The 18,893-nt window shown below is 54.4% G+C and overlaps 1 protein-coding gene across 4 annotated transcripts in view; it reads left to right on the top strand.

Annotated features, from left to right (window-relative positions):
- The window catches only part of FCRL5 (Fc receptor like 5), a 39,894-nt gene extending 21,439 nt beyond the window's left edge, over window positions 1-18,455 (top strand). For all 4 annotated transcript variants that reach the window (XM_019438549.2, XM_053908855.1, XM_019438554.2 and 1 more), the window contains 10 exons: window positions 4,363-4,641; window positions 5,015-5,293; window positions 7,267-7,545; window positions 9,530-9,808; window positions 12,498-12,776; window positions 13,207-13,323; window positions 13,908-13,935; window positions 14,885-14,967; window positions 15,177-15,245; window positions 17,323-18,455. In XM_019438549.2, the coding sequence (XP_019294094.2) occupies window positions 4,363-4,641; window positions 5,015-5,293; window positions 7,267-7,545; window positions 9,530-9,808; window positions 12,498-12,776; window positions 13,207-13,323; window positions 13,908-13,935; window positions 14,885-14,967; window positions 15,177-15,245; window positions 17,323-17,447 (1,817 nt within the window). In that variant the 3' untranslated portion in view covers window positions 17,448-18,455. The remainder of the gene's footprint in view (window positions 1-4,362; window positions 4,642-5,014; window positions 5,294-7,266; window positions 7,546-9,529; window positions 9,809-12,497; window positions 12,777-13,206; window positions 13,324-13,907; window positions 13,936-14,884; window positions 14,968-15,176; window positions 15,246-17,322) is intronic.
- Window positions 18,456-18,893: the final 438 nt, after the last annotated feature.

The raw sequence follows: 18,893 nt of genomic DNA, 5'->3' as shown, positions 1-18,893 counted from the left end.
AGAAATCACGAATGACCAAAGGCAGACATTCTCCCAACGTAAATTGTGGGGTCAAGAGATTAGTTAAGAAATTTAAGTGTCGTGAGACCCAGGCTCCAAAGCCGGAATGTAACCTACCTAGGAAAGGCCCCAGCCCTAAGGCGCCGTCCATCCCGTTACCACGTTTTATTTTCTTCTCAAATTTAGCAATGCCTCAAACTTCTTTATCTCCTGTTTCTTGCCTGCCTCCCTCAAAACCACATTGTAAGCTTCATAAGAACAGAGCCTTGTCACTCTGGGTCTCCGCCACATACCTGTGCCTACTTGGCACCTGGCACAGTGCAGGTCCTCAGTCGGCATTCATAAAACAATGAACAAAAAGCCTTTGAGGCAAGATGAGGAAGAGAACACTGATCTTTGCATCCACTCCTGCACATGGGCAGAAGTTCATGAGCCCTAGATTCGCAGACAACTGTCTGTGAGCTGGGAAGCTTCACTGTGAGCCAGGCAGATACTCTGACAAAACTATGTACTTTTTTGAGGGACTGTGCCCCAAAGAAACGACAAAGAGAGTTTGCGGGAACGTGTTCTGATAAGATATACCCATTTGGCATCGATCACCAGCCCTGGGTCAACGAAACACACACAGACGCGCGCGCGCGCGCACACACACACACACACACACACACACACACACACACACACACACAGCATTCTCAAGCAGATACAAGACTCTGAATATACCTCCATCCATTGAAGGATTAGTTATAAGCAAAAAGAAGCAGAATATGGGAGTTTTGCATTGATGCATTTGAAACTGTAAAAGGGGAAGAAGGGACACGTAATTCATAATACTTTTAAAAAGAATTGGCATAGGAAACAAAAAAAACCCACAAATTCTTCTAACTATTCTCAATACAATTAAAGAAAATACGGACTCCAGAAAAAAAAAAAAACTGCAAAAAGGAACAAACAGGTTAAAGAAGACATGATAGGAAAACAGAAGACATTTTATAAATTAGCAGAGCTCAGAAGAAAAGCCAAAAAACCCCCACAAAGCTCTCTTAGAAATGAAATCCAAGTTTGAAGCCTTAAGAACAGGATGTATCCTTCTGAAAACCGTTAATCAAAGGGAGAATTGGTTTGAGAAAACATGACAGAATGCAAAGTAGAAAAAGAGAAACGAAAGCAACAAAATGTTTGAAATATGGAGACCAATGAAGACCCCCATGTGGAATGTCCCTAAGAGAGGAAACCAAACTGAAGAGAAAAAACAAAAGTCCAAGATGTAATAAAAAATTTTCCCAAAGTGAAGAAAATTGAATACGTAGATCGAAAGGCCTGGGTGGCTCAGTCGGTTGAGCGTCTGACTTCGGCTCAGGTCATGATCTCATGGTTCATGAGTTCAAGCCCTGCGTTGGGCTCTGTGCTGACAGCTCGGAGCCTGGAGCCTGTTTCGGATTCTGTGTCTCCCTCTCTCTGCCCCTCCCCACTATGTGTGTGTGTGTGTGTGTGTGTGTGTGTGTGTGTCTTAAAAATAAATAAACATTTAAAATTTAAAAAAAACATACTCGGGGCACCTGGGTGGCTCAGTCGGTTAAGCGTCAGCTCAGGTCATGATCTCGCGGTCCCGTGAGTTCGAGCCCCGCGTTGGGCTCTGGGCTGATGGCTCAGAGCCCGGAGCCTGCTTCCGATTCTGTGTCTCCCTCTCTCTCTGCCCCTCCCCCGTTCATGCTCCGTCTCTCTCTGTCTCAAAAATAAACGTTAAAAAAAATTTAAAAAAAAATACTCTAATAAGGTTACTGAATTTCGAGGTTATATATGCACACGTGTGTTCATGTGTGTGCACATGTTTGTTGTGTGCACGTGCATGTGTGTGTATGCACATGCGTTGTGTGTGGGTGTGCGTGCACATGTTATCACGGCAAAAATAAATGAAATTGGTCATCTCAGAAAGAAAGATTATTAGATTGGTCTTAGACTTTGCACAGAAACCAATGCTGGGAGAGAGAAGTCATGTCCAGATTTGCTCGCTCTTTCTTTTCTTTTCTTTCTTTCTTTCTTTCTTTCTTTTTTTAATTTACATCCAAATTAGTTAGCATGTAGTGCAACAATGATTTCAGTAGATTCCTTAGTGCCCCTTACCCATTTATCCCATCCCCCTTCCCACAGCCCCTCCAGGAACCCTCTGTTTGTTCTCCATATTCTGTTTTGTCCCCCTCCCTGTTTTTATATTATTTTTGTTTCCCTTCCCTTATGTTCCTCTGTTTTGTCTCTTAAAGTCCTCATATGAATGAAGTCAGAAGATTTTTGTCTTTCTCTGACTGACTAATTTCACTTAGCATAATACCCCCAGTTCCATTCACGTCGTTGCAAATGGCAAGATTTCATTCTTTTTGATTGCCGAGTAATACTCCACATCTCCTTTATCCATTCATCCGTCAATGGACATTTGGGTTCTCTCCATCCTTTGGCTGTTGTCGATAGTGCTGCTATAAACAGCAGGGGTGTGTGTGTCCCTTCGAAACAGCACACCTGTATCGCTTGGATAAATGCCTAGTAGTGCAATTGCTGGGTCGTAGGGTAGTTCGATTTTTAGTTTTTTGAGGACCCTCCATACTGTTTTCCAGAGTGGCTGCACCAGCTTGCATTCCCACCAACGATGCAAAAGAGATCCTCTTTCTCCGCAGATTTGCACTTTCAAAGGAGGAAAAAGAATGGAGAATTTTATACCAAATCCAAAAGACATGGTCAAACGTGCAGGGACCCAGGGAACTTAGTATCCATTAAACCTTCTCGAACAAGTTATATGATGACAAAATCCAGCCAGCCAAAATATGAATCGATACAAAGGGCTCAAAAGGAGCCCCGCCTTGGCTGCAGGCTAGAGTCTGGGAGCTCTGAAAACAGGCTCATTACTAATCATCTCTCTGGACCCATTACATTCAGAATCTCTCAGATGTGGTCTCAGAATCTCTCTCTTTTTTTTTTTTAACACAACCTTAGTTAAGAATATTGTACACATAGGGTTGAAAACCACTGAATCAGATATGAAAACAAGCCTAATCAACTGTGAGAGTTATGGTCACAGAGAGTGCCAAAGGTGTAAAAAAATATATGTAACAAAGAAAAGCTAGTTGGCCAGATGGGGAAAAAGAAATAAAAGAACAAGAATTTTCTCATGGTGACTACTGTTTTTTCATAGGGGAGCAGAAAAAAGAATTGACTTGATACATTTTGAAAAATTAATCACAGCTGTCAAATTTTCCATTTTGTAAGCAATATCTGAATACTTTGCAGGCAGTAACTTCTCATTCATGGATTATAGTTCACCAGCAGCCCATGAAAAATCAACAAGTAGAAGAGTCACATAGGATACACGGGGGAGTTGTTCAGATAGAATAACTGTAGAGGCGCCTAGGTGGCTCAGTCAGTTGAGCATCTGACTTCGGCTCAGGTCATGATCTCACGGCTTGTGAGTTCAAGCCCCCCATCGGGCTCTGTGCCAACAGCTCAGAGCCTGGAGCCAGCTTCCGATTCTATGTCTCCCTCTCTCTCTGCCCCTCCCCTGCGCGCTCACTCTCTCTCTCTCTCTCTCTCTCTCTCTCAAAAATACATAATCATTAAAAGAATAACTGTAGAATTTAGGATTAGGAAGAGACAAATAATAAAAATGAGCCTCTGCATTTCTGTGACTATCACTCATGACAGTGTGGGAGCAGGAGCTCTTACCTCCGTTAATGCAAAGGGAAAAGGGTCCAAAGTTTTTGAAGAACAATCTAGCATAATATATGGTTACTTGAAATGTTCATATTCCTCACCCGAGAAAGTCCGCTTCTAAGAACTCATGCTCAGAAGCTCACGTGCAAATGTACCATGACGTGTATGCAGGACTGTGGGACGTGACATCGTAGGAGAGCTGGGACATAAACACCTGCTCGTGGGGAACTGCTTTAGTGTACCGTGGTGAATCCATGCACTGGAATGCTTTGCGGTTATTAACGTAATCGGGCAATGTTTATCCCAAGTTAGCAAATTGTAGATGTCAGAGTTGCATTTTGTGGCGTGTGAATCGTACCACAGTAAGTTGGATCTCTAAAAGCAAATGAGGTAGATCTTTAAGCAATGACGTGGAAAGATGCTCGTGCCGCGTTCCTGAAGGAAAGAGCAGGCCATAGACCAGTGCGTATATTGTGGTCCTGTGCATGTGCGTGCCTGTATGCTTTTATGTGTCTATTGATGTGTTGATATGCATGAGTGTTCTGGTACAGGGAAAGATCTAGAAAACGTCATCAATACAGCGCAGAGGTCATGTCTGAAAAATGAAAATACAAGAAATGTGACAAGATACGGATGTCAGCTAACTTACGTTTCTTCCCTCAGTCCCAGTGTCCCGCCCCATCCTCACCATCAGGAGGCCCAGATCCCAGGCCGTGGAGGGGGACGTGGTGGAGCTTTACTGTGGGGCCTGGAAGGGCTCTCCCCCCATCCTGTACCGGTTTTATCACGAGGACAACGCCCTGGGGAGCAGCTGGGTCTACAACAGAGGAGGAGCGTCTTTCAAACTCCCCCTGTCCGCAGAACATTCTGGAAAATATGCCTGTGAGGCCGACAATGGCCTGGGGGCCTGGCGCAGTGAGACAGTGTCACTCGACGTCAAAGGTGAGTTGAGTCTTCCAACTTGGGCCTCGTTTCCGACGCGGCCCAGGCTCCGTGACGTCCCTGGCTGTGTGAGTCACGGGTCTCCTGTCCCTCCTTTCCCCCAACTGTCTCCTGACTTCTCGGCAGTCCCTGTAACCTTTGCCTTCAGGCCCCCAAACACACTGGAGGCTGTGTATCCCAGTGCTCTGAACTGGATACAGCACCACATGGACCTTATTGTGTCCTCAGACCTGAGGAAATCATCACTGGGCTTTGATAATGTCACAAGGTCACTAAAGACCGAGGAAAACAGTTTCTGGTTTGAAACGTCTTTCCTGTGGAGAGAGATGTTCAAACAGCATGAACTGATGGTTAACTGTTTTTCCTCCCTCAGTCCCAGCGTCCCGCCCCGTCCTCACCGTCAGGACGCCCAGGGCCCAGGCCGTGGAGGGGGACGTGGTGGAGCTTCGCTGTGAGGCCCAGAGGGGCTCTCCCCCCATCCTGTACCGGTTTTATCACGAGGACAACGCCCTGGGGAGCAGCAGGGTCCACAACAGAGGAGGAGCGTCCTTCAAACTCCCCCTGTCCGCAGAACATTCTGGAAAATATGCCTGTGAGGCTGATAATGGCCTGGGGGCCCGGCGCAGTGAGACAGTGTCACTCAACGTCACAGGTGAGTTGAGTCTTCTAACGACAGCACAACCAGGGGCCGACCGTGCCCCCAACTTTCCCGGCAGCCCAGGCCGGAGGTGCCACGGGGCCGTTTGCTATGACATCACAGCAGGCCCTGCCCGCACAGCCTCCATCTGGGAGGTCTGGACTCTCCATTTCCAGGAACCTGCACCTTCCCCTTGCTGTGTGTTCCCCAGAAGCCATCCTGCAGCCACTGTGACCAAGAACGCCCTCACGTAGAAGTAAAGGCTTTCAGACCACAGACCTCATCCTGGTCCGCAATGATGGGCAGGAAAGGACACTTGACGTGGGCGCGTCTCAGCCCAGAAGAGGCTGGGGTGGGGTTTCCTCTGTCTGTCCATCAGGACAAAGGCCGCCTCACTGTCTCACTGGCCCTTGAACTTCTCTCTGGCTCCTCCGGCCCCCTCCCGGAGCTCTGGCTACGAGACTTGCCAGAGCTTCTCCCGACTTTGTCCCCGCCCCTATTGCCTGGGGCTGGACCACCATGTCCCAGTGTGTGCACCTGGCCCCGTCGCGGGCTGGCCTCCCCGAGATGCCCCTTTCCCCGCAGGGCAGCATCTCACCCACAGCTCTGCCCTCCATCCTGCCATCAGGCCATGGCTCTGATGTGTAGCTGCTGGCGACTGGACACCACGCCTCGTCACCTGCTCCACGCCAGCCTGCACCCCCCTATACACGCGCCACTCCAACAACCTGCCCCGCTTGCTGCTTCAACCCCTCTGGCCACCACTGTCCTCAGACCCCAGCAGAGCCCCAGTTCACCGACCTGTCTGCTCCCTCCCGGACGCTGGCCCCCGACTCCACCGCCATATCGCTTGTCTTGGTGCCCACACGGTGACCCCTCCGTCCTCTGCCTAAGGCCCAGAGGAGAGGCCTCTGCTCTCCGTGAGTCTCCACCTGATCCCTGGATTCTGTCTTTCTCGCATTCCCGACATTTGCACACCGATTAGCCCTTTCTGTCCTCCTCCTCCTCTCCCAGCGTCTCCCTCTCTCTAGGACCTTTCCCCGGACATTTATTTAGCATGATGAGTCAGGACCAATCGGATTACCTCACAGCCCTGTACAGATACACTTAGCGACTTCCTGCGGCTGTGTGAAGGGGGGTCAGTGTCCTCCCCGAGGCTCCTCGAGCCCAGCCTCCCTCTCCTACTCATGCCACCCCTCAGACCGCCTCTCACTGCTGCTGCCACCTTGTTACAGTAATTCCAGGGCTCTAGCCTTCTTCCAACTCAGGGCCTTTGCACATGCTGTCTGCCTGCCGGGCACGCTCTGCATTTTCCTCTTCACCTGGTTGATTTCAGATGTCCCTGTGAGGAAGCGTTCCCTGACCAGCCCCTGCGAGACCGGGTCCCTGGGATGACACATTTCACAGCACATTAGTCTCCACTTTGTATCAGTCATCGCTGTGTTCGTTCTGCACCTGCTGTTCACGTGATCGCTGCCTATCCCATCCCTTGGATTGAGGCTTCGGGAGGGCTGGGACGGGGTCTTTCTCGTTCTTGAATCCCTAGCACATGGTGCACTTCCTGGGACTTACTCAGTGCTCCATTAATTTTGGACTATGAAATGAGCTAATAAGGTGATCAGTACCCATTCTCTGTGGACCTCGTTTCCGACGTGGCCCAGGCTCCGTGACGTCCCTGGCTGTGTGAGTCACGGGTCTCCTGTCCCTCCTTTCCCCCAACTGTCTCCTGACTTCTCGGCAGTCCCTGTAACCTTTGCCTTCAGGCCCCCAAACACACTGGAGACTGTGTATCCCAGTTCTCTGAACTGGATACAGCACCACATGGACCTTATTGTGTCCTCAGACCTGAGGAAATCATCACTGGGCTTTGATAATGTCACAAGGTCACTAAAGACCGAGGAAAACAGGCTCTGGTTTGAAACGTCTTTCCTGTGGAGGGAGATGTTCAAACAGCATGAACTGATGGTTAACTGTTTTTCCTCCCTCAGTCCCAGCGTCCCGCCCCGTCCTCACCGTCAGGACGCCCAGGGCCCAGGCCGTGGAGGGGGACGTGGTGGAGCTTCGCTGTGAGGCCCAGAGGGGCTCTCCCCCCATCCTGTACCGGTTTTATCACGAGGACAACGCCCTGGGGAGCAGCAGGGTCCACAACAGAGAAGGAGCATCCTTCAAACTCCCCCTGTCCGCAGAACATTCTGGAAAATATGCCTGTGAGGCTGATAATGGCCTGGGGGCCCGGCGCAGTGAGACAGTGTCACTCAACGTCACAGGTGAGTTGAGTCTTCTAACGACAGCACAACCAGGGGCCGACCGTACCCCCAACTTTCCCGGCGGCCCAGGCCGGAGGTGCCACGGGGCCGTTTGCTATGACATCACAGCAGGCCCTGCCCGCACAGCCTCCATCTGGGAGGTCTGGACTCTCCATTTCCAGGAACCTGCACCTTCCCCTTGCTGTGTGTTCCCCAGAAGCCATCCTGCAGCCGCTGTGACCAAGAACGCCCTCACGTAGAAGTAAAGGCTTTCAGACCACAGACCTCATCCTGGTCCGCAATGATGGGCAGGAAAGGACACTTGACGTGGGCGCGTCTCAGCCCAGAAGAGGCTGGGGTGGGGTTTCCTCTGTCTGTCCATCAGGACAAAGGCCGCCTCACTGTCTCACTGGCCCTTGAACTTCTCTCTGGCTCCTCCGGCCCCCTCCCGGAGCTCTGGCTACGAGACTTGCCAGAGCTTCTCCCGACTTTGTCCCCGCCCCTATTGCCTGGGGCTGGACCACCGTGTCCCAGTGTGTGCACCTGGCCCCGTCGCGGGCTGGCCTCCCCGAGATGCCCCTTTCCCCGCAGGGCAGCATCTCACCCACAGCTCTGCCCTCCATCCTGCCATCAGGCCATGGCTCTGATGTGTAGCTGCTGGCGACTGGACACCACGCCTCGTCACCTGCTCCACGCCAGCCTGCACCCCCCTATACACGCGCCACTCCAACAACCTGCCCTGCTTGCTGCTTCAACCCCTCTGGCCACCACTGTCCTCAGACCCCAGCAGAGCTCCAGTTCACCGACCTGTCTGCTCCCTCCCGGACGCTGGCCCCCGACTCCACCACCATATCGCTTGTCTTGGTGCCCACACGGTGACCCCTCCGTCCTCTGCCTAAGGCCCAGAGGAGAGGCCTCTGCTCTCCGTGAGTCTCCACCTGATCCCTGGATTCTGTCTTTCTCGCATTCCCGACATTTGCACACCGATTAGCCCTTTCTGTCCTCCTCCTCCTCTCCCAGCGTCTCCCTCTCTCTAGGACCTTTCCCCGGACATTTATTTAGCATGATGAGTCAGGACCAATCGGATTACCTCACAGCCCTGTACAGATACACTTAGCGACTTCCTGCGGCTGTGTGAAGGGGGGTCAGTGTCCTCCCCGAGGCTCCTCGAGCCCAGCCTCCCTCTCCTACTCATGCCACCCCTCAGACCGCCTCTCACTGCTGCTGCCACCTTGTTACAGTAATTCCAGGGCTCTAGCCTTCTTCCAACTCAGGGCCTTTGCACATGCTGTCTGCCTGCCGGGCACGCTCTGCATTTTCCTCTTCACCTGGTTGATTTCAGATGTCCCTGTGAGGAAGCGTTCCCTGACCAGCCCCTGCGAGACCAGGTCCCTGGGATGACACATTTCACAGCACATTAGTCTCCACTTTGCATCAGTCATCGCTGTGTTTGTTCTGCACCTGCCGTTCACGTGATCGCTGCCTATCCCGTCCCCTGGATTGAGGCTTCGGGAGGGCTGGGACGGGGTCTTTCTCGTTCTTGAATCCCTAGCACATGGCGCACTTCCTGGGACTTACTCAGTGCTCCATTAATTTTGGACGAGTGAATGACTATGAAATGAGCTAATAAGGTGATCAGTACCCATTCTCTGTGGACCTCGTTTCCGACGCGGCCCAGGCTCCGTGACGTCCCTGGCTGTGTGAGTCACGGGTCTCCTGTCCCTCCTTTCCCCCAACTGTCTCCTGACTTCTCGGCAGTCCCTGTAACCTTTGCCTTCAGGCCCCCAAACACACTGGAGACTGTGTATCCCAGTGCTCTGAGCTGTATACGGCACCACATGGATCTTACTGTGTCCGCAGACCTGAGGAAATCATCACTGGGCTTTGATAATGTCACAAGGTCACTAAAGACCGAGGAAAACAGGTTCTGGTTTGAAATGTCTTTCCTGTGGAGGGAGATGTTCAAACAGCATGAACTGATGGTTAACTGTTTTTCCTCCCTCAGTCCCAGCGTCCCGCCCCGTCCTCACCGTCAGGACGCCCAGGGCCCAGGCCGTGGAGGGGGACGTGGTGGAGCTTCGCTGTGAGGCCCAGAGGGGCTCTCCCCCCATCCTGTACCAGTTTTATCGCGAGGACGTCCCCTTGAGGAGCAGCTCGGCCCCCTCTGGGGGAGGAACGTCTTTCTACCTGTCTCTGACTACAGAACATTCTGGAAACTACTCCTGCGAGGCCAGCAATGGCCTGGGAGCTCAGCGCAGTGAGGTGGTGTCACTCAGCGTCATCGGTGAGTTCGTCCTGCCCCACCAGCAGCACAGGCAAGGACCGGCCACCGGAGGGGAGCTGAGGTCCTCCCCCCGGCTGCCGGGACGGCTCGGGCCCCCACTACTTCCTGCCGCCACAGCCTCCCTCTGCGCATCCAGGATCCTCCCTGTGGTTTCCCCTACAAGAACCTGGACCTTCGTGGCCACCCAGCCCAAGCGGTCTTCCTCAGTGGCATCGAAACTCCTCACTAAAAATGCAAAGGGTTTTTACACCGTAGACTATATTCTGATCTGTGGTTAAGATTACAAAGGGAGACTATGGGTCTCTCTGCTCCAGAAACAGGTTTGGCTGTTCCTTGTCCGGGTTTTTCTCTCCTGACCCACCCCCCCCAAGCCTTTACTCTTACGCTTCTTTTTTTTTTTTTTTTTTAACGTTTATTTTTGAGACAGAGAGGGACAGAGCATGAACGGGGGAGGGTCAGAGAGAGGGAGACACAGAATCGGAAACAGGCTCCAGGCTCTGAGCTGTCAGCACAGAGCCCGACGCGGGGCTCGAACTCACGGACTGCGAGATCATGACCTGACCCGAAGTCGGACGGTTAACCGACTGAGCCACCCAGGTGCCCCTATTCTTATACTTCTTTATTACCAGGAATATAAATACGCCTGAGACTTCCATATTAAAAACTCCATATTAACATTAGCTCTGTGCGTGGCCTTTTAGGAGACACAACCAGTCCACGTTTTTTGTTTTTTTTTTTACAAAGTGAATCTTAAAGCAGTGGGGCCGCGGGAGAGCAGCACAGAGAGGTTAGAACAGGACAGCATGGATGCCACGAGCCACCCTCCACCAAATTCCTCCGTTCTCCATGCTGCCCTCTGACCACTTGCCATTCATTGTTGAATCCAAAGGGAAACGGCTTCTTGTGAGCTCTGAACCGGTTGTGACAGCCCTACAGACCGAACCTCCGACCTCCTGTTCGGGGGGACCCGGGGGAGGGTAGCACAAGTATGCTAAGGGCCATAGGGGTGAGCGTTCTGGTCTCAGCTCTGGAGGCAACTAGCCGCATGACCTTGGCCGAGCATATTTCCCCGTACGTTGACCTCGATATCCACACCCATAAAGTGGGAAAATCAGACTAGATGGCCATTGTGGTCATCCCCAGCCCTAAAATTCTATGATTTTGGTGCACAGTGACTGTGGAGTATTTTGGACTCGAAGTTTCCTGGAAGGAGCTGTTCAAAAGGAGAAACTCCAGAGACTCTTACACACTTACCTCTCAGATCCACCATGCAGGCGTGTAACGTGAGCTAAATGCCACTCCCTCTCTCTTCACAACACAGCGGACCGCGCACCGTGCCCGCCACACTCAGTATTCCTGACGTTCTGCTCACCTTCGTGCCTTTGTTTCTATGATTCCTTCACACGATGCAGGCTATTTCTGCTGCTGCCATCACACCTGAGGGACTCCTTGCCTGGACTCCGTGAGTCATGTCTTAGCTCTGCGACAGGGGTACCGATCACAGAGAACTGCGGGAAAGGGAGAGATTTCTCACCACCACCGCCATCATTGTCCTCGTCACTGTCATCATCATCATCCTCACCGAGCCCTTGCATGTGCCTGGCCCTGTGCTTAGTAGTTGGCGTGCGAGATCCCATTTCATCTTGGAGATAAACCGCCGTTATCCCCAATTCGCAGGAGAGCCAGATGAGACTCAAGAGGTGGGAAGCAGGCAGTCTGCACACAGCTAGCGATGGGAAAGCCGGGCTTCCGTGGGCCTGCCCTGGTCTCCACCGTGGCATTCCTTCATCCTTCGTGGCCGTGTTTCAGCACAACTTTCGAGTTGTTAACAATTCGTTATTCTGAAGGGATGCATAAATCTTCGTAAGAAAACCGACGGTACAGCAGGGAGAACATAAAAAGTGAAGGTCTCCACCTGCAGCCACACACTTTTATGTCCGTGTACTTCCAAGATATAAGTACTGTTAATAGTTTCATGGGCATTTTTCTAGAAGTATTCAAATGTGTTATAAATATAAAAGTATAAAATTTTTCACAGCATCAGATTATACCTAATGATGCAACTTGCGTTTTTCACTTAAAACATACATCTTGGCTTTAGTTTAAAAAATAGATCTTGGCTATCTCTTGTGTTTCTTTAGTCAGCCAACCAGGCTACCTCTAGTTTTTAGCTATTATAAAAATTCTAGCATAGAAATCCTTGCACAAAGACCTTTGCACATCTGATGTCAGTATTCCTAAAGGCAGCAGTCTTAGAGGTAGATTTTTGGGTCAAAGTTGATGCGTTTTGAACTTGGCAGGTGTGGCCAAATCGCCGTGCAAGAAAGTGTCTCAAATTTGCGTTCCCGCCTAGAGCATCTCAAGGCACCTGTTTCTCCATAACTCTATCAGTATCGTCTGTCCTTTTAAGTTTTGCCCATCTGATGGGTGTTTTCATTTGTACGTCTTTAATTAGTAACGAAAACAATTGTTCATTGGCTATTTCAAGTTTTTAGTGATTCATACCCTTTCACACTTTTCTATTGGGTATTTTGTGCATTTGTAGATTAAGGTCGTTAGCTTTGTCTGCCGTCTGAGTTTCAGCCTGTTTTCCAAGATGAAGATCTGACTTCTGCCATTTGTTTATAATTACTGCTCCTTTATGGATACACTAGAAGTAGGAACTTCTGTTGGCTTTTGTCTCCCTCAGTCCCAGCATCGCACCCCACCCTCACCCTCAGGGCGCCCGGGGCCCAGGCCAAGGTGGGAGACATGGTGGAGCTTCACTGCGAGGCCCAGAGGGGCTCTCCCCCCATCCTGTACCGGTTTTATCACGAGGACGTCCCCCTGGGGAACAGCTCGGCCCCCTCTGGAGGAGGAGCGTCCCTCAACCTGTCTCTGACCGCAGAACATTCTGGAAACTACTCTTGCGAGGCCGACAACGGCCTGGGGGCCCGGCGCAGCGAGGCGGTGCCACTCAGCATGTCAGGTAAGTTTCCTGTTCCCAGGCCACAGATGTGGACAGAATACCTCCTCCAAGGATGTTCTGGTACCCCTGCTGATGTTTGACCAGGACGTTCTCAGGGGCAGGTGCGCAAAGCTGGGAGTTCTCTAACTTGTCATTTTCTGAAGTGTTTCTGGAGTGCTGGTACCTGAGTGGGAGCAGGAGGCCCGAGAGGATCGTTGACTTTAGCGCTCACTGATGGGCTCTGTCCACCCTGGCCCCCCACCCTTGCCCCAGCCGCAGACAGGAGCTTCCTCTCAAAGAGAAGAGCCGTCTCCTGTGCTGCTGCCTCGGGAGTCCTGGGTCCCCAGATTCTTCCCCTCCTCCTCCAGGCCCGGGCACCATCTCCAGGAGTCAGGGCAGGTCAAGGCTACAAGCCTCTCCCTCCAGCTCATGTGTGGGCTCTCCTCTCCAGGGCTGACTGGGAGCAGAAGTGGCCCCATTGCTACGGGCGTCACCGGGGGGCTGTTCAGCACCCTGGGCTTTGGGGTCGTGGCCCTGCTGTTGTATTGCCGGCTCCCAAGGAAAGCAGGTGGGTCACCTCTGCGGGAGCCCCTGCCCTCCCCGTCCTGTCCCCTCAGGCTCGTGCTGAGCTCTCAGCCGCTGCCCCCACCACCATCCCGGTCCCCCCTTCCCCTCCTGGTCCCCCGGAATTCCTCTTCACAAACACAGAGTTCCTCAAATAGCCCTAGTGCGTGGAAGATGCCCAGAGGAGAGGAGTTTATCCAGCACCATACCCTTGCGTGCACTTCCCTCTCCACCCTTACGAGGTCCCCAAGGATTGGGAGGAAGAGAAGGAAGACCGAGAAATGGGAGTGGGGACAGAAACCCAGTGGGGCCTCGTGACTTGCTGAGTGTCTCAACGGGCAGTGTTGTCACACCCATCAGGTCTGCTTCCCCCCTGCAGCCGTCGAGCGTTGCTCTTTACGGAGCCCCCTTTCACATTGCAACTCGGCCCCTCTGGAAGCCAGGCTCAGGAATTTTCATGCCATCTGCCGCCTCCCTCGGGCTTAGCAGAGAAGGGTTCGCCTCGTGGAGCCTGCCCCTCCCTGCGGCCGTGCTCCCGGGCAAGGCCCCCTCCTCCCGTGGCTCCAAATGCTCTGCTTTCCTTTGCAGGAGGAAGGCCGACCTCTGACCCCTCCAGGTAAGACCGGGGCTATGATCTCGTGTGCTCAGGGAGATGCCCGCAGGGGATGAAAGTTGACCTGGGTCTGGTGACCGCTAAGGACGCAGACAGGTTGTGCCGCCTGCACACTGTGGTCTCCCTTGGCGTAGGTCAAGGCAATTCCCAGGTAGCAATTCACTGCTGCCTTAGCTACCTGGGCCTCCTTGCGTCAAGGGCCAGTTCCTTTTCATTTATTAACTTGCACCCTGCACCATGGTTGCCTTGGCTGTCTGCGTGACCGCTGTAAACACTGGATCCATCCGTGCCCGAAGCTAATCTTAGCTCAGCCGGCCTGGAAATCTCTGAATGTGAGCAACCTAACCCACACCTGCCGTGGGGACAGCCGAGGAGATGGAGTCACGCGACTTGGCCGTCCAGAGAGGCGGTCCGCCAGCCAGACGCGGAGCCGGTGAAGAAGGTTTCCCATCTTGGATCCCGGCGGCTGACCTCGGGAGGCACGCCGCAGCTCAAGACCCTCTCCGGGCGAGCCCATGGCGGCAGCATCCTGACCATGGGGAGTTCCTGAGTGCTCATCATGACTGATTCCTCTGAGATGCGGATCTGTCTGAGAGGGGAGGCTTTGGAGCCAGGTTCTAGTTCGCCCTGTCTAGTTACGCGGTCTTGAGCAAGTCACTTTCTCTCTCGGAACCACCATTGTCTCCGTCTATAAGAGAAGGATGATAATAGATCGCCCTGACACTGTTACAAGCATCAGCACAGTGCCCGGTAGTGTCACGTGCCCACCACGTCCGGGAACATGTTGCGATTTGTAACGTACTCGTTCACAGCAGCAAACCACCCGGGACGCGGTCGTCTGTGTCTCCGGGCTTGGCAGCCACCTTGCCCAAAGACCTGCCAACGGGGCTCGATTATTACGTTGGCTCCTTCATCAGGGCTCCTGGGAGACACGGCCGTTTCTGTCCCACAGGAGCCCTTCAGACTCCGACGTCCGAGAGCCCATCTACCACAATGCACCAGTCTGGCTGGAACTACAGCCAGTATACAGCAATGGTGAGGAGCGAGGTGCCCCTGTTTGGGCAGCGAGCCGGGGCTGGTCCGGCAGGGGTGGGGCAGCAGAGGACGGGGTGGGGTGGGGGGGCCGTGCGGACGCCCGGGGGACACGTGTCCCTGCAGAGAGCGAACTCCAGCTGGGGGAGGAGGAAATAACTCAGACCAGAGGCAGGAGCCTGGCAGTCTCTCAAACTGCAATCTCTTTCCAGTAAATCCGAAAGGAGGAGAAGTTGTGTGCTCGGAAGTCCAGAGGATTCCGCAGGGGAGCAGACCTGCAGGTAAGACCTGGGGACCCTGGGCTCTGACAGCGCTGGCCGCGCGCGGCCCCGCCTCCGTCCTGCGGGCAGGTCTGGGGCAGACCGGGCGCGGAGCCGCCCTCACGCAGGGTCACCCTCACTGGCGCCCGCCTGCCCTGCTGGGGTCCCCGGGCCCACCGTGCGGTGCCGCTCTGCCGTTCATCACAGACGCCGCGGGATGGCCTGAGGACGGGCTATGCCATCAGGGCTTCTGCACTCGCAGCTGTCACGGGACACAGGGCTACTGTCCCTGTCCTGCCTCTGTCCGATTTCTATTGCCGTCGTGGCAAATGGCCAGGAGCTCCGGAGGGGTGGGGGGTGGGGGGGAGGAGAAGTCAGACCGGCGTCTCCCTGGGCCGCGCTCCTTTCTGGAGGCCCCGGGGGAGAAAGTATTTCCTTACCCTTTCCTGCTTCTCAAGGACACCCCCTCCTCGGTCTTCAAAGTGCTACATCTCTGCCCTTTTGTCCCAAGTCAGGTCTCCCTCTGGGTGCAGCTGGGAAACGTTCTCTGATTTAAAGTTCTCAAAATCCCACCTGGATTAATTCAGAATCATTTCCCCTTAATCTTTTTTTTTTTTAATGTTTATTTATTTTGAGAGAGAGAGGGAGAGAGAGAGAGGGAGAGAGAGAACATGAGCAGGGAAGGGGCAGAGAGAGAGAGAGACACAGAATCCCAAGCAGGCTCCAGGCTCCGAGCTGTCAGCACAGAGCCTGACGCGGGACTCGAACTCATGAACCTCGAGATCACGACCTGAGCTGAGGTCTGACGCTTAACCGGCGGAGCCCCCCAGGCGGCCCGATCCTTAATCTTAATCACATCTGCAGAGTCCCTTTTTGTAAGGTCACACTCACAGGTTCCGGGAATCAGGACATGGACATCTTGGGGGCATTATTCTGCACCCCACACTGTCTCATAGGGGTGAGAGAGCAGATGCGGAAATACCATTACAGCAGCTTTGAGGGTGACTGACCGCTGGTGGTCTGGCTGTGTCGTTGCCCGCTCGTGAGTGGTCTGCCAGGACCGGTCCCAGCCCAACCCCTCCGGCGTCAGGGAGACAACCCGCTCCCAGCTGCGCTCCGTAAAGAGTGCTGTGTGACTCTAGCCGTTCTGCTTCCCTCTCTGGTCTTCCGATCCTCTTGTATAAAGTCAGATGAACCGTGTTTGTGCCCATTCTTGGTTCAATGGCGCACCTGTAACACAGGGACTCACACCCGCTCACAACCCCCTTTGAGGCGAGTACTGTCTTCCCTCAATCTTGGAAACGAGGGAACTAAGGCAGAGGACCTGAAACGACTGGCCCGAAGTCGCAAAGCAAGCACATCACTGAACGGTCTGTCTCCGGAGTCCCAGCTCCCGACTGAGCTCTGCTCCTCGGTGTGGCTCCAGGAAGCCTGGAGGGCCACACCGAGCCACGAGGACAGAGCCTGCTTGCAGACTGCCCTATTCCGTTCCAGCTTAAGACCGTGTGCAAGTAACGATAACGTCTGACGTCCCATCCACACGTGTTCCAAAGTCCCTGTGTGCCAAGTAGTTTTAAGTGCTAAACGTGAATACGCCATAAGCGTGCACACGTGTGCGTCTGCACCGTACCTGGCACGCAGCAGACACGCGACACGTGACAGACGCTGGAAGGTGCACGCACACACACGTGAGCTCACGTGAGGTCACAGTGACCCTGGAGGTGGGTGACGTTACCGCTCCCACCCCGTGGACGAGACCACCAGGGCAGAAGCGGCGGCCACCCGTCCGAGGCCACAGAGGGGCACAGCGCCCCGCTCGGTCAGGGGCCTGCGCTCAAAGCACTCGCAAGATTAGAGGGAGGTTCCTGCTCGCGGGGACCCAGGGAGCGGCGTGGGGAGCAGAGTGGGAAGTGAGGCCGAGGAGGGGCCGGGCCGGCCAGAGGCGAAGGGCTCAGGAGAGGGCCCCGGCGGTACAGGGCGGCTGCCGCGTGGGTGGGGAGAGGCGCCAGGGTGGGACGGGGACACAGGGACACGGGGGCTGGGGCGCGGGGAGCTCCGGGCCTCCTTTGCCGGCTGACCGGTGCTCTTCCTCCCTCAGCGAACCCGGACTCCGTGTTAGGGCTCCTCCGGACCCACCTGCCCTCCCACGGCCAGGCCGCCAGCCACCGGCCTTCCGACCCCCCGGGCTCGTCTGTCATCTACTCCCAGGTGAAGGTGGCATGACCCTCGGCCTCCGTGGCTCCTCAAAGCTGAGTCCACACACACGCCCTGCGTCCCAAGCCATCCTGGGGGCAAGGACATCGGCATGGGGTGACTTGAACGGGTCCAGGCCCCGTCCCCTGGCCTCTGCCCTCGGTGTGACCGGAGCACAGGACTGTGGGACGCTGCCGTTTTGCAAGTGAAAGTCCGTGCACCTCACGGGCTTTCTGTCTGGTGACACGTTGCTCCCCCCGGGGCCATCCCGTCCCCTGGCTTCCTTAGCGGACTTCGGCCACGGTCCCTGTTCTGGGTCCCACTCCCGTGCACACGCCAGCCGCTCCTAGTGGAGCCTGCTCCGGGACTTCGAGGAGGCCACCTGCCCCCTTCCTGTGGACACCCGTCACCTGTAGAGACCTCCGCCATAGACACCTGCTCACCCTGGACAGCTGCCCCCCCCCCCCACCGCGGACACCTGCTCCCCTGCAGCTCCTTTCTTCAGCGCTCTTCCGTCTGGTGGGGCTACCGTGGCACTCTACCAAGTGGGGACGGGCGCAGCTGGCTGTGGACCTCCCTCCACACCATGGGGCTGCATTTCCTGCCCCCCACCTGCCTGGGACATTAAGGTCAGCCCCTGACAGCACGAGAGCTTCTCCCCTGCATGCGGGCCCACACCCCTGCCAGTGGGCTCACATCCCCTTCCCGTGAGCCCTCCGGTGTGGGTGCAGGAACCCGTCTCACCTGCGCAGAGCTCCTGTCGGGAGACTCACCCTGATCCCCGTGAGGAGACCTGCACATTCCGACAGAGGCACCTCAGAGCATCGGGGGGACGGAGGAGGCCCGACAGGTGGGAACCTCGACCGGGTTCTGGGTCAAGAAAAAGCCACAGGAGAAACTTCGGAGGCAGTTAGGGAAAACTGAATATGAAATATATATTACTGATACTGTTGAGTCAATAACCTGGCATTACTTTAAGAATATTTGAAAATACCTGAAATACCTTGAAGTGATTCAGTAAACATTTTTTCACGTGCACGTTAGCGTCTGTGTTCGAGTGTGTTTGTCTTAGGGTGCATTTGTGTGTGCGTGTGTGTGTACAGAGAGAGCACAAACGTGGCAAAACCCACAACTGGTGAATGCAGAGAAGGGCCTACGGCATCGGTTGTATCATTCTGTTAACTTTTCTGAGATTTCATTTTTTTAACTAAGACATTGAGGGTGGAGCCCGGAGCGTGTCGGACCCCGGGTGTCGGTTGAGGGGCGCCGCCCGGGCCGGCCCCCCTCCCGCCACCAGGGGCTCGGGAGGGAGCCCGGCAAGACCTGGAGGAGGCGGGCGGGGATTTTGCAGTGAAAACATTTCCCTTCCCCGTCGCTCCTCCCTGAGGCTTTCCTGGTGGAACAGTTGGCTCCCACCATCGGAGCACCTGCCACGGGCATTGGAGGGGCAGGGCTCGCGTGGAGGGGCGGGGGGGG

The sequence above is a fragment of the Panthera pardus genome, unplaced genomic scaffold (genome assembly GCF_024362965.1).
Source record: "Panthera pardus isolate Hobbes unplaced genomic scaffold, ASM2436296v1 HiC_scaffold_21, whole genome shotgun sequence".
NCBI lineage: Eukaryota > Metazoa > Chordata > Mammalia > Carnivora > Felidae > Panthera > Panthera pardus.
Note: the sequence above shows the minus strand (reverse complement) of the source record. Positions and strands in the feature narration are given on the sequence as shown.